The 13,396-nt window shown below is 48.3% G+C and overlaps 1 protein-coding gene across 3 annotated transcripts in view; it reads right to left on the bottom strand.

The window, feature by feature from the left end:
* Positions 1 to 1,228: 1,228 nt before the first annotated feature.
* The window catches only part of tmtc3 (transmembrane O-mannosyltransferase targeting cadherins 3), an 89,762-nt gene continuing 77,594 nt past the window's right edge, over positions 1,229 to 13,396 (bottom strand). For all 3 annotated transcript variants that reach the window (XM_079502134.1, XM_079502133.1, XM_079502135.1), the window contains exon 14: positions 1,229 to 2,685. In XM_079502134.1, the coding sequence (XP_079358260.1) occupies positions 1,799 to 2,685 (887 nt within the window). In that variant the 3' untranslated portion in view covers positions 1,229 to 1,798. The remainder of the gene's footprint in view (positions 2,686 to 13,396) is intronic.

Here is a 13,396-nt window from a genome sequence, read left to right as displayed (position 1 = left end):
GCACATTTGGAGACAAATTGCGGAATCTACGAGCTCACAACAGAGATAGACGAGCTATTTCCAGGGAGCGAACGCTGCACTCTTTAGCTACTGAAGATGCGGCATAATGTATGACGTGGATTTCTACACAGAGGACAAATTATTTTAACGCAAAAATGCTGCATTCAAGTTCAGGGGGTTCGGAAAAAGACAATTCTCCTGAATGCTGCCTTAGGGCCGATTCATACTCCTATTTTAGAGCCGAATAAAAGTCGGTTCGGCTCTGTAGAGCCTACAATGTGACGTCATTTGAGGATTTGGGGGGGCGGGTACCGTCCTAAAGTCGGCTCTTCGGTGCTACTGAAAATTTCTGACGAGCCGAAATCATTTCGGCACTACAGTGGTAAAATAGGAGTATGAATCGGCCCTTAGGGTATGGCATGGAAGGTGGGTGGGGGAATTGGCATTTCTTTCACCATCAGCATTTCTCTAAATGCTGCATTCATGGTATAAGGAGAGAGCAGGTTCTTTTTTTTTTTTACAGGCGGGTAAAAGGGCAGCGGCTGAAGCCCCCTTTGATGTCTATGTGTGCACATGACTGCATGGCACCCCCACGACTGAAGCCCAACACACTCAAAAACAGCCGCCTCCGTTATTTTCAATGAACCTATCCCACAGCGGCTAGGACGGTACTGTACAATACTGTGCCGCGTCGCTGCGCACCACGCTTCACAGACGGTGTGTGTTGGGCTACAAACTGCCCTGGGTAGACAAGCCGGCCTGGCAGAGAGCTACGCCTGGAACAACACAGCTTTGAGTTATTTCTATTATTATTCTTTATCATTATTATTCATTTATTACAGTACCTACTTAAGTCCTTTTTTCGCTACGCGAAATGCAGCACCGTTCAGAAGAGGCAGTGAGACGGTGGAAGAAGGGTTAGACAGAATAAGGGGTTGGGTGACAAATTGAGTGCGATAACAGACTTTAAATGGGATTTTAAATGAAATTGCAATGAGAACAGACACCAAGGATGTATGGGGCAGGAAGTACAGAGATCAATCAATACACGTTAAGTACTGTCTGCTGTGTCCGGTTTTATGCTGTGTGTGTGTGTGTGTGTGTGTGTGTGTGTGTGTGTGTGTGTGTGTGTGTGTGTGTGTGTGTACACAACTCATTTGCTGTTCCATGCGGGTTATTCTGAGTAGCATGAGTACTGATATCATCCTGCCTCGAGAGGAAGCGAAAAGAAAGCGTCATTTCCTTTAATTGTTTGCAATACAATCATTCCACTTTTAAAAAACAATAACTATGCACAAGGAGTGAGTCACACGTTACCGAAGAAAATATCCAGTGATAAACAATGACGACACACAGAAGCATAAATAACTAGGACTATAGGATATGCAAATAAAACAAAGACATTCATATGAAGCAGAGTCATTGTTGAACTGCATCTGTAACACATTTTAAATAGATTCGATCCCAGCGCCTTCCTTTGTGCTTTCCTTTGTTTTATTACACATGTGCTACGTGTATAAGATCCCTTCTTTTGCTGACTGGCGATAAAAGCGGCCTGTCGACATAGCAACCAAAGTAAAGTGGAGAAACGGGCTATGGATCAAAGGATGCTTGTTGTGTGTGTGTGTGTGTGTGTGTGTGTGTGTGTGTGTGTGTGTGTGTGTGTGTGTGTGTGTGTAGGTCTACTGGGGAAGGAAAGCAAAAGACAACAAACAAAACCAAATCTGCCGTCTGATTCTGGATCAGTCAAAGAAGGTTTTTTTTTATAAAAGTCCTGCCATAAAATACAACGTCGGCGTCAGTCGCCACTTAATATACGCTCAATCTCTTCCAGTCTCCTCAGGGCGGCCTCCCTTTTCTTCTCTATGTCTTTAATCTCTTCGGTGGACTTGCTTTTAGTCCGCTTGTTGTCAGCCTGCTGGCCACTGACGGAGGGCTCCGATTGGTCCGCGCCCACGCCGCCCACGCCCTCGGCAGAGGATTTCCTCTCATTCTTCTCCTCCCTGGCGGCGCCCCTCCCATCCTCCTCCTCCACCGCTTCCTCCGTCCGCTCCTTCCCCCTCGCCCTCCTCCCGCTCTCCCCCTCCCCCGGGGCCGCCGCCGGCGGGACTGCGGCTCCCTCTGCCGGGGGGCCGAGCGGCTCCCCCGCCGCGCTCATGGCCGCCATCTTGTTGCGCACGATGCTCAGGTGGCGCCGCACGTACTCCTCGTTGGGCGCCATCGCCAGCGTCTCCTCCAGGCAGCGCGCCGCGCGCGGCAGGTCGCGCTCCTCGAAGTAGACCACGCACAGGTTGTGCTTCCCCTGCACGTTGCCGGGGTCGGCGCGCAGTATGCGCTCGAAGCAGGCCTTGGCGCCGCGCGTGTCCTTCCGGTGGTTCATCAGGATGTCGCCCTTGAGGATGAGGCCCTTGACGTGCTCCGGGTGGTGCGCCAGCAGCTCGTCCAGCACGGGCAGCGCGTCCAGCTCGCGGCGGGACTGCGAGTAGAGCAGCGCCAGGTTGAAGAGGGCGCTGCGGAAGCCCGCCTGCAGGCCGATGGCCCGGCGCATCCAGCGCTCCGCCGCCGCGTTCTCGCCGGCGTCCATGGCCAGCATGCCCAGGTTGAAGTAGCCGTTGGCGTCGTCCGGCTCCTCCTCCACGTAGACGAGGAAGCGGCGGTTGGCCTCCGGGCGAAACCTGGCCTCGCCTGTCATCAGAAAGATCCCATTTATTATTACGGGCTAAAAACAAATAATGTAACATCTTTTCATACACTGCCCCGGTGCAAGATGTGAGCTCATTATACACATGGGGGCTCATTCTGATTGATTGATTGATTGAAAGAAAAAAATCACACCCGTGTTAACTGAGTGGTGCATAGTCACACACAAACATAGGTTAACACGGACATTGCTGTTCCTTGGAGTGGTTGCACCACTCAAAAAAATCACAGTATGTAGAATGGGTAAATTTCAAATGAAAGTCGATACAAAAAACTGCTACTTTGAGGACGAAACCATGAAAAGCACTAAAACGTGTTTACGTCAGGGTCCTCCATTTTCAATTCATCGGAACATTTAAAGATGTACAAATATACACAAAAACAGGAAATCATCACATAAAGAAAGTTTTTTTTTTAAAAGAAGGGAAAAAGGGGTGGGGGGAGTCAAGGGATTCACATTTGGCCATTGGTAGGTCATTCCACATTTTAGTGGCATAGGAGCGAAATTGAATTTAATCCCTTGTTTGAGCCAAATCTGGGTTGCACGTGGTTTGTTGGTACATGGGTGTCGAGTTTATTCCGTGAGTGGGATCATTATAATATTAAGTGCCGGCCCAGCTTATATCTGTAACTTCATGTTGTGTCATTTATGTATAGAATGTTGGTGCTATTATGAAGTTCACTGCCTATACAGTAAATACTCTGTGTTATATAAGAACAGAGATCCTCTTATCAACCAATTGCAGTATATCTCAGGGATGTAGATATTAATACAGCTAATTGGGGGGTAAATGTGTTACCAATGTGTTACTAATACTATATACCAGGAATGCGAGTTCATACTAGGACAGGACATGGTATGGGGATAGGAAGTGTCGGGTGACAGAGGAAGGGGCGAGCTATACCAGGGGGCACGATGTGTTCGTTCATTCATACAGAAACAATGTAGCAAACGGGATGACGCGTTTAAGTAAGTCCTTTTAATGTGTTATATGTTCGTTAAATGCTCTAAATTCAGTCATAAATGATGCATCTATGCAGTCGCTATATCTGTGAATTAATAGTATGTATCTTGTGTTTCTCTTTGTGTTTGCAGTTATTACCTAAACGCCACGGTCTCAGATTCCTTTGTTGTAATGATCATCATGCTATTGTATTAGATCTAACACGGGCCAGACAAGGCAAATAAGGCTTTATACTGTACACAAGTGTAGTAGAAGTATGTTTGTACGTGTGTGAGTGTGTTATGAGATAATAGTAATAAAATGGCCAAAATCAAGTGATTGTTTACGGGCATTATTGCAACGTCGAGGCTATGTGTGTTTGAGTAATATAAATGTTACCTTGGTGTGTGTTAAATCACAGTTACCAGACCTGTTTGTTATAACCCCTTTGCGGAGGGTCTGAATCAGTAATTAAGCAAAGCTATGAAACAGCAAAGTTTAGTTATATCCGTACAGTAATAATTAAATGCTCTGTAATTCACCAGAGTAATAATTAAATGTGGTGTAATTCACCATAGTAATAATTAACCGTGTGTAATCACCGGTGAGTAATAATTCATTGCGGTGTAACCCACCGACGTGTTACTGAAGCAACGGTACTTAAGTCACCGTAGCTATTCAAAGTAATACGAGCATTGTGTGATCCGCAATGCTAATGAAAGCCATCGGCCCGTGTTAGCTTAGCTGTTAGCTTAGCTACTACGTGAGCAATGGTGGTTGTCTGCTGTTAGCGTGACGCTAGCTGAGAAGCAGGACAACGAGGGACGGCCATCCAGCGTTTGCGGAGCATCGCTGACCCGTCATCGATCGCCGTGTCCAAGGACCAGCGACCGAAACCCGTAGGCTGCCGGAGTAGCTGATATCTGCGGGAATCATCCGTACCATTGAGGTGACCTGAGTTAACTCGGGAAAGGATGCTAGTGGCGTGATCCTGCTGCTAAGGAGGTTGTGCCCTGGGTGCTAGGAAGCATCCGGTTTTGCCGACCTAAATAAAGAGTTTCAGTGCCCACATGAGTGCTTGTGCATTGGGGGGAATATCGCTGGAATTGTGTGTTGCAGAAAGGAACTGTGCATTGACTTTGGGGGGTATACCAGACCAAGCTAAATTGTAAACAAGCAAGGAGCTAGCCACCTTCCCATTGACATTGCATTGTGCCTAGCAACCAACTAGCATTAGGCTAACGGTGGCTAACTGGCTGACTGACGCTAATGCTAAGCTAAAGGAGGGCTGACTGACGCTAATGCTAAGCTAAAGGAGGTTAACTCCAGTTGGATGTTGTTGGGGCTAGCCTAGCCAATGCTAACGCTAATAGCATAGGGGTTGGGGCTACCACATTGTGTATGTTTCACAGCACGACTGGCCGCCAGAGAGGAACGCCGACCGGCCATCTAAAAAGAGAGACAAGGTTGGTGGGGGGGGCGAGCGAGTAGCCTCGTGTAACCATGGCAGCCTTAGATGCGTTAAAGAAAGCGCGCTCGGCGAGCCAAGGCGCGTTAACAAGGTTAACGACCAAAGCCAAAAGTACGGCTGCCCATAAGTCCGAAAGTGAACTCAAGGCTTTACTGAAAGACATGGATATAGGTTTTGATGAGTTTCTAACCTGTAGCACGGATTATAAAAGTGCAATGGAAGAGGCTGATGAAAACGCTATGGACATAAAAGTTGTTAGTACGAGACTCGATGCCGCAAAGATATCCTATCTTTTGGCTCGGACAGAATTGCAGGAAAACTTATGGAAGCGGTTCATAGAAGAGTCTGTGCAGCGCACCCTCAAGTGGGCGGCAGAGGCAGCAGACAGAGCGCGTCCTGACCGTTACGAAGAACAGGATATTAACCTAAGTCTTATTTACGGGCTAGAGAGTGTAATTAAGCGATCATTAACAGACATGCAGACGTTATTAAACTCATGGGAAGGTTGCATTTCTGACGGGAATTTGGCCAAGGTATTAGCTGAGGTGTATGCTTTGAAAGCACGTAAGAGTGCCAATCTCCAGGATTTAAAGCACAAAGGCGAAATAGTAATAGAAATGAAAGAGGAAATTAAACAAGAAAGTGTACCTCTCGCCGTTGACAATGGAGGAAAGAAGTCAGCCGGTAGCAAGCTGGTGGCTCAGCCTATGAAATTACCCCAATTCAGTGGGGAACGCATGTCATACTTCAGATGGAAGAAACAGTGGCATAGGATTTATGCACTCTTTGACAATCCTGGATGGGGTGATGACATGCGTTACCAGCTACTGATTGATTCCATTGATAAAAGGATAAATGATGAATTAAGGCTTGATTATTGCCAGACTTCAGATGAGGTCTACCAGAAATTAGAACTCCACTACGGAAACGTAGGACAGATTGTCAAGGAGATTATAATGAAGTTGGAAAGTGTGCCCGCTGTAAGCAGTGGCCAGCCAAAGGAGACATTAAATCTTGTTAGATTAATAGAGCAATCGGTGCTGGATCTAGCGGATCTTAATGCTGGCGACGTCATTCAAAATCAGCTCGTCATTCACAATTTAGAGGCTAAATTGCCGCCAGAAATGCAAGAACGGTGGCTTGTGATGCGTTGTAATCCAAATAATAATATTGATAGCCAAAACAGGTTCCCGCATTTCATTGCCTTCTTACGCGAGCATACAAAGGTGCTCGTTGAACAAGAACAATTAAATGCAAAGGGCATAGGGACCAAACGAAGTGATCCGAGCCCACGTAGCCGTAATAATGACCGACAGAATGATAAGCCGGGGAACGGGGCGCGCGAGAAGCGTGCTTCGACAAGGGCTACGTTTAGCGGCGAGGAGGCGCGGGGTTCGTGCGTAATCTGCGGGGAGAGCGATCACTCAGGGGCATTGTTCCGTTGTAAAATGTTCATGAAAGCCAACGTGGAAAGCCGGCGTGCGTATGCGAAGAAACATAAAGCATGCTTTAAGTGTTTATATCTACATGACGGCCAATGCAGAGTGCGCAATGACAATTTCCTGTGTAGGTTAAGTGAGTGCAAAAGGGACGGCTCGTCGCCTCCTCATAATTTCAAGTTGTGCCCCAAGGCGCGTCCACGTAATGGGGATAGTAGCACTAGTAATAATAATAGTGACAGCGCGAGAGGGGGGGCTAGTAGCGTGGGGAGGGACTCACGTGGGCCTACACATGAAATTGAACTTAAGCTTGCTGAGGCCGAGTTGACGCCAAAGCAACTAGCTATAGTGCGCAAAGCTTACACGAACAATACAGCCGCGACAGGCTGCACTGAGGGCGGAGAGCTGCCTGCTCTGATGATGACGTTGGAAGTAACCACGAAAAGTGGTGATTGGGTGGGGGCTTTGATTGACCTCGCCTCTGATACGAATTATATCACCCACAAAGCTGCAGACAGGCTCGGGCTGAAAGGAAGACCTGTCACTCTGAGCGTGCAGGGCGTTGGGGGGATGAAAAAGACATTCAAGACGAAGAAATACTCCGTTAGGTTGAAGACAATGGGGGAGAAGGGCTCTTCTCCACTGGATCATGACATGACTTGTTATGGTCTGAATGAGATTGCAAAGATCAATTGTCCAGTTAATCCTAGGTGCATTGCAGATCTTTTCCCGGGCACCGATCCGGAGGAGTTGCGACGTCCACTGGAGGTGGAAATACTTATCAGTGCGCGTGAGGGTCGTTTAGCCCCACAGCGGTTGGCTAGATGTGGAGATTTGGTACTTTGGTCGGGGATTTTGGGTAAGACGGTTAGCGGATGTCATCCGTCTCTATTCGACGCCAGTGAAATGGTCACAGGACAGTGGGCGTCAACCCATTTTGCTCTTTCAATGAGAGGTGGAGCCGTTGAAATTAAGGCTGCTACGTGCCATACTGACACCAGCGCGGCACTGTCTTGGTGGCGTTGGGACAGTATTGGAGCGGCATGCGATCCCCTGTGTGGGGGTTGTCGTTGTGGAAAATGCGCCCCTGGTGGCAAAGAGATGTCTCTCGCTGACGAGAGAGAAATGGAGATTGTCAAGAGGGGCCTGACTTTTAAGACAAGCGACTCTCACAGCGATGAGTCGCATTGGGACGCGAGCTATCCTTGGAAAGAGGACCCGTCTACTTTACCAAATAATAGGGCGGCGGTTGAGGCCACGTTCTTAAAGTCTGAGAAACGTCTCAGGCTAGATCCCGTGTGGTACCAGGCCTATGCTAGCCAGGTGCATGAGATGCTCAAAAGAGGTGCTGCTGTCAAGCTGTCTAAAGCTGCCATGGACATGTGGGGCGGGGCTGTTTGGTGGATCAACCATCTTATGGCACCAAACCCACACTCAGTTTCCACGCCAGTTAGGATAGTCTGGGACAGTAGTCAAGAATTCCGGGGCGTGAGTTTGAACAGTATCCTGCTAAAGGGGCCCGATGTTTTGAACCCGATCCGAGCAGTGTTGCTGCGTTTCAGAGAGGGGGAATACGCCGCCATTGGCGACGTAAGCAAAATGTACCACTCCGTTTGGCTAGAAGAGCGGGAGGTACATTTGCACCGGTTCCTATGGAGAGACTCAGTTGACAGCAAGATTGAAGACTATGCAGTTGTACGGGTCAATATGGGAGACCGTCCAGCGGGTAGCATAGCTCAAATAGCGATGCGCGAGACAGCGTATCTACCTCAGTTCACCCACATGGTTGACGAGAGGGACGTAATCGTGGAGAACGCTTACGTAGATGACATTTTTCTATCTCACAACTGCCCCCAGAGGCTGGAGGAGGTACTGGCGGGGGTTAAAACCATTCTGGCTACCGGGGGGTTTCACCTAAAGCCCTGGGTACGGTCAGGCCAAAGTGGGAGGGAAGGAGATGGAGAAATGAAACCAGAGACTATGTTGTTTCCGAATCAGATGAGAGAGGAGGACAATAAGGCTCTGGGGGTTGGTTACCATGTGAAGGAGGACAGCCTCTTCATCATGGTTGCCATAAACTTTTCCGCCAGAAAAAAGAAAGTGCGGAGCGAGGAAAACCTTGCTCTGAAGGAGGTGGCGGAGAAGACGCCAGATCCTCTGACTCGGCGTATGTTGCTGAGTCAAGTAGCGGGGCTGTATGATCCCATTGGCCTTGTGACGCCTCTGAAACAGAAGGGCGTTATTCTAGTCAGGAGGGCGTTCCAAGAGGCGGGGTCATTGACCAAAGACACTTGGGATCAACCGTTGTCTAGCGATCTCCGCGTGAGAGCGGTTGAACTTTTTGAGGAATACGCAAAGCTGAGTGCGATCACGTTCCCCAGGTGTATCACTCCGCCCGGATGGGTGGGGAAACCCTGGGGCATCACCTTCTCCGACGGGAGCTCAGAGTCCTACGGAGCGGTGCTCTACCTGCGGTGGGAAACTGCTAGCGGGGTGGAGACTCGTCTGGTGGAGTCAAAAGCCAAGTTGGCTCCTCTAGACCAAAAGGGTGATGCAGTGAAAGCTGAAATCTGCGGTGCTGTCTTTGCCGCACGACTGAAAGGGTACGTGCTGAAGCATAGCAGGCTGACAATCGAGAAGTGGTACCACTTTGTCGACAGCCAGACAGTGCTGGGTGCCATTCAAAGGGACAGTTATGGGTTCCAAACGTTCTTCGCTAATAGGGTTGGGGAAATCCAGAAGGCGGGGCCTGTGACTGACTGGTGGTGGGTTCCCGGGGTGGAAAATGTAGCTGATCTAGTCACGAGGGGGGGTTCTCCTGAGCAATTAGACAGTGATTCCCTGTGGCAAAAGGGACCAGAGTTCCTAGCCAGACCAGTCGACCAATGGCCTATGAAGTCTGCTGCTGAGGTGGCTTCTTCATCGCGGGAAATCGTGAGTACATTGCAGAGAAAAGTGTTCAAAATGAAAGCATTCTCTGCTGCTGTTACTAGATCCCAAACTAAGAACCAGGGGTCCGCGCCACTGCCAGACAGTGGCGGGTCCTCGCCAGTCAGTGGCAGATCTTCACCAGACAATGGGGGGTCTCCAGCGGTCAGCAGGGGTCCTTCACCAGTCAGTGATGGGGGTTCTGTGGCAGCATCTAATGACGAAACTGAACAGCTGTGGGGGTCAGGCCTTGTGAACCAAATGGACTTGGCTAGATGCAGCACACTGTCAAAACTCTGCGGGGCAGTTGGCTACGTCCGCAGAGTGTTGCACGGCCACGGAGGCTTATTCAAGTCCGGCAGTCGTGTACAGTGGGGGGCGGTGCTCTCTGTCGGAGAGCGGGACACAGCATTTAAGGAGCTGTGCCTTGCCGCCCAAGAGGGAATTTCTTTCCCGACAACGACACTAAACCGTCTTGTAGTTAGTAAGAACGACAAGACAGGTCTCTTGCTATGCCGAGGCCGGGTTCAGACCGTTGACCAAGAAAGCCAAGGCGTGCCCATCATTCCTTACGAGGCACGACTCAGCACACTACTGTGTGAGGAGGCCCATCGTGCAAACCACGAGGGCGTGGCTGGGACACTCCTGCGAGTCAGGAAGAAAGCCTGGGTGGTTCAGGGGCCAAGGGTCGCACGTAAGGTGATCGACTCTTGCCTGTTTTGTCGCAAACGGGGGGCTAAGCTATCCAGTCAAGTGATGGCTAATCTTCCTACAGTGCGCACAAGTCCAGCAGCTCCGTTCGAGTACACAACGCTGGATTTGTTCGGTCCTTACACTGTCAGGGGCACTGTGAAGCGACGCATTAAGAGAAAAGTCTGGGGCGTGGTCTTCAGTTGCATGGCCTCACGGGCTGTCCATGCAGACCTAGTTGAGGACTTGTCTACAGAAGGCTTTCTGCAGACCTACCAGCGATTCACTGCTCTGAGAGGCCATCCAAAAAAGTTGTGGTCTGATCAGGGTACGAACTTTGTTGGCGCGAGACCAGCATTGGAGGATCTATACAGGTTCCTAGGGGACATTGACAAGGAGCAGATCCAGCAAAGAGCAGCAGTTGCAGGGACCGACTGGGCATGGGAGTTTAGCCCAGCGGACTCACCGCACCGGAACGGGGCGGCCGAAGCTGCCGTCCATGTTCTGAAAAGGGCGTTGAGCAGCGTCGGCGACACCGATGATCTGTCGGCGTTGGAGTTCCAGACTCTACTCTACCTTGCTGCTAACCTGGCCAACGAAAGACCCATCGGAGCCAGAACTCAAGTCGACGAGGATTCCGTGGACATCATCACTCCCAACTCTCTGCTGTTGGGGCGGGCAGGGCCCAGGGGAGACATCCTGGGCTTTGACTTCCCTAGCTACCCGTACAGTCGTCTTCGGGCGGTCCAGCGCGAGGTGGACAAGTTCTGGAAGCGGTGGAGCCAGCTGGCGGGCCCTCATCTCTTCATCCGAGAGAAATGGCACGTTCCAGCACGGAATGTGGCCGTCGGCGACCTGGTGTGGGTCGCGGACCAGAATGCTCTACGAGGTCGATTCCGGATGGGTCGTGTCGTGGAGGTGAATCCAGATAACCAGGGTGTCGTCAGGGACGTAAAGGTGCGGACATGTCCAAGTCTGCCCATCAGTTGGTCGCAGGTGGTGAAAGACGTGGTGGCATGGCCATCCGTCATCCTCCATCGTGATGTGCGGCGGCTGGTTGTCCTAATCCCGGTTGAAGATCAGTGAATTAGACTAGAAAGTCCTCTTGAGAAATACCCTAACGAACTCTTCCATATGCATGCTGCGCGAGTAAGACTAGTCAGTGGGTGTTTACTTGAGGCAGCTGGGTGATGAGGCATACTTGTCATACTTGTCAAAATTAATTCAGTGCATGAAAGTAAACTAGGTTTATTATTTCATAAGTTCAGCTGGTGAGTGCCATCCGGAGGCGTTCATCGATTAGAAGCATGATTGATATACTTATTTTTTATTTTTGTTTGAATGTTTGTTTGCAAATGATTGTGGGGAATCTATTTAGCCTACTGGGTTTATTTCAAACCGTAGCCTAAAAGTGGGAGGTGTCGAGTTTATTCCGTGAGTGGGATCATTATAATATTAAGTGCCGGCCCAGCTTATATCTGTAACTTCATGTTGTGTCATTTATGTATAGAATGTTGGTGCTATTATGAAGTTCACTGCCTATACAGTAAATACTCTGTGTTATATAAGAACAGAGATCCTCTTATCAACCAATTGCAGTATATCTCAGGGATGTAGATATTAATACAGCTAATTGGGGGGTAAATGTGTTACCAATGTGTTACTAATACTATATACCAGGAATGCGAGTTCATACTAGGACAGGACATGGTATGGGGATAGGAAGTGTCGGGTGACAGAGGAAGGGGCGAGCTATACCAGGGGGCACGATGTGTTCGTTCATTCATACAGAAACAATGTAGCAAACGGGATGACGCGTTTAAGTAAGTCCTTTTAATGTGTTATATGTTCGTTAAATGCTCTAAATTCAGTCATAAATGATGCATCTATGCAGTCGCTATATCTGTGAATTAATAGTATGTATCTTGTGTTTCTCTTTGTGTTTGCAGTTATTACCTAAACGCCACGGTCTCAGATTCCTTTGTTGTAATGATCATCATGCTATTGTATTAGATCTAACACGGGCCAGACAAGGCAAATAAGGCTTTATACTGTACACAAGTGTAGTAGAAGTATGTTTGTACGTGTGTGAGTGTGTTATGAGATAATAGTAATAAAATGGCCAAAATCAAGTGATTGTTTACGGGCATTATTGCAACGTCGAGGCTATGTGTGTTTGAGTAATATAAATGTTACCTTGGTGTGTGTTAAATCACAGTTACCAGACCTGTTTGTTATAACCCCTTTGCGGAGGGTCTGAATCAGTAATTAAGCAAAGCTATGAAACAGCAAAGTTTAGTTATATCCGTACAATGGGTATCTTGGTGGTGTACACTGTACACAGCATACTGTACTCTGCCTACTGTCAGAGTGCACAGGTACTGTATATGTGCAACGGCTATGCATGTGATGATGTGCTCTAGTGCTCTCCCAGGAAGTTGTGCTTACAGTTGCACAAGATTCCTAAAACGAGAAGAGCATGGATATACTGTAAATACAGATAGATGCACAAATATACCATCTGCAGTTCTGCACCAGATCAGTCATGGGCCAAATGTTTAACCCATTTAGGCCTGACGTCGAAATAAAAAAAAACGTTCGCTCTGAAAGAATATATACCTATTCAAAGATTTGTGCCGCATTTTTACGATTTTTCAAAAATAGCAGACCTACAAGTTCATAGCGTGCCACTCGGTGGCACGCTATGAGCTTGTAGATCTGCTATTTTTCAATAGCTAAAGTATAACAGAATGCTTGAAACACCAAAAAGGGTTCCCGCCCAAAATGGGTTAATAAATTGGTGGCTCTTTCTTTCACTCTAAATGGCAAAATTACCTGGGAAACATTCCACTAAAAAAATAACTTAAATTTAATGCTTTGTTTCAAACATGTGAAAAAGGTTTTCAAAGTCACGCATAGTCCAAATGATAACATACCAGGTGTTGAACAGAAAGAGAGAAGAATCGAGGCCGGATATTCACCTTTGGTGGAAATCTAATAAATAATCCATGGAGCGTATCGTTGCTGTCGGCAAGAAATCCTTTATGTAGAAAAGCATTACTTTCCCAGGAAATGTAAAACAGAACCTGTGTTCCAATGAAGTTATTGTTTAGTACTTTTTTGTTTTTGTAACCCATTTTTCACCCCTGTGTCAATTATCTAATGTGATCCTGGGCTCTCTACACACCCTCCGCCAACCTAGTCACCCATATATGGGGGACATG

Source organism: Electrona antarctica (genome assembly GCF_951216825.1).
Source record: "Electrona antarctica genome assembly, chromosome: 5".
In the NCBI taxonomy this organism is placed as follows: domain Eukaryota; kingdom Metazoa; phylum Chordata; class Actinopteri; order Myctophiformes; family Myctophidae; genus Electrona; species Electrona antarctica.
The sequence above is the reverse complement of the archived record's forward strand: the minus strand, read 5'-3'. Positions and strand labels throughout refer to the sequence as shown.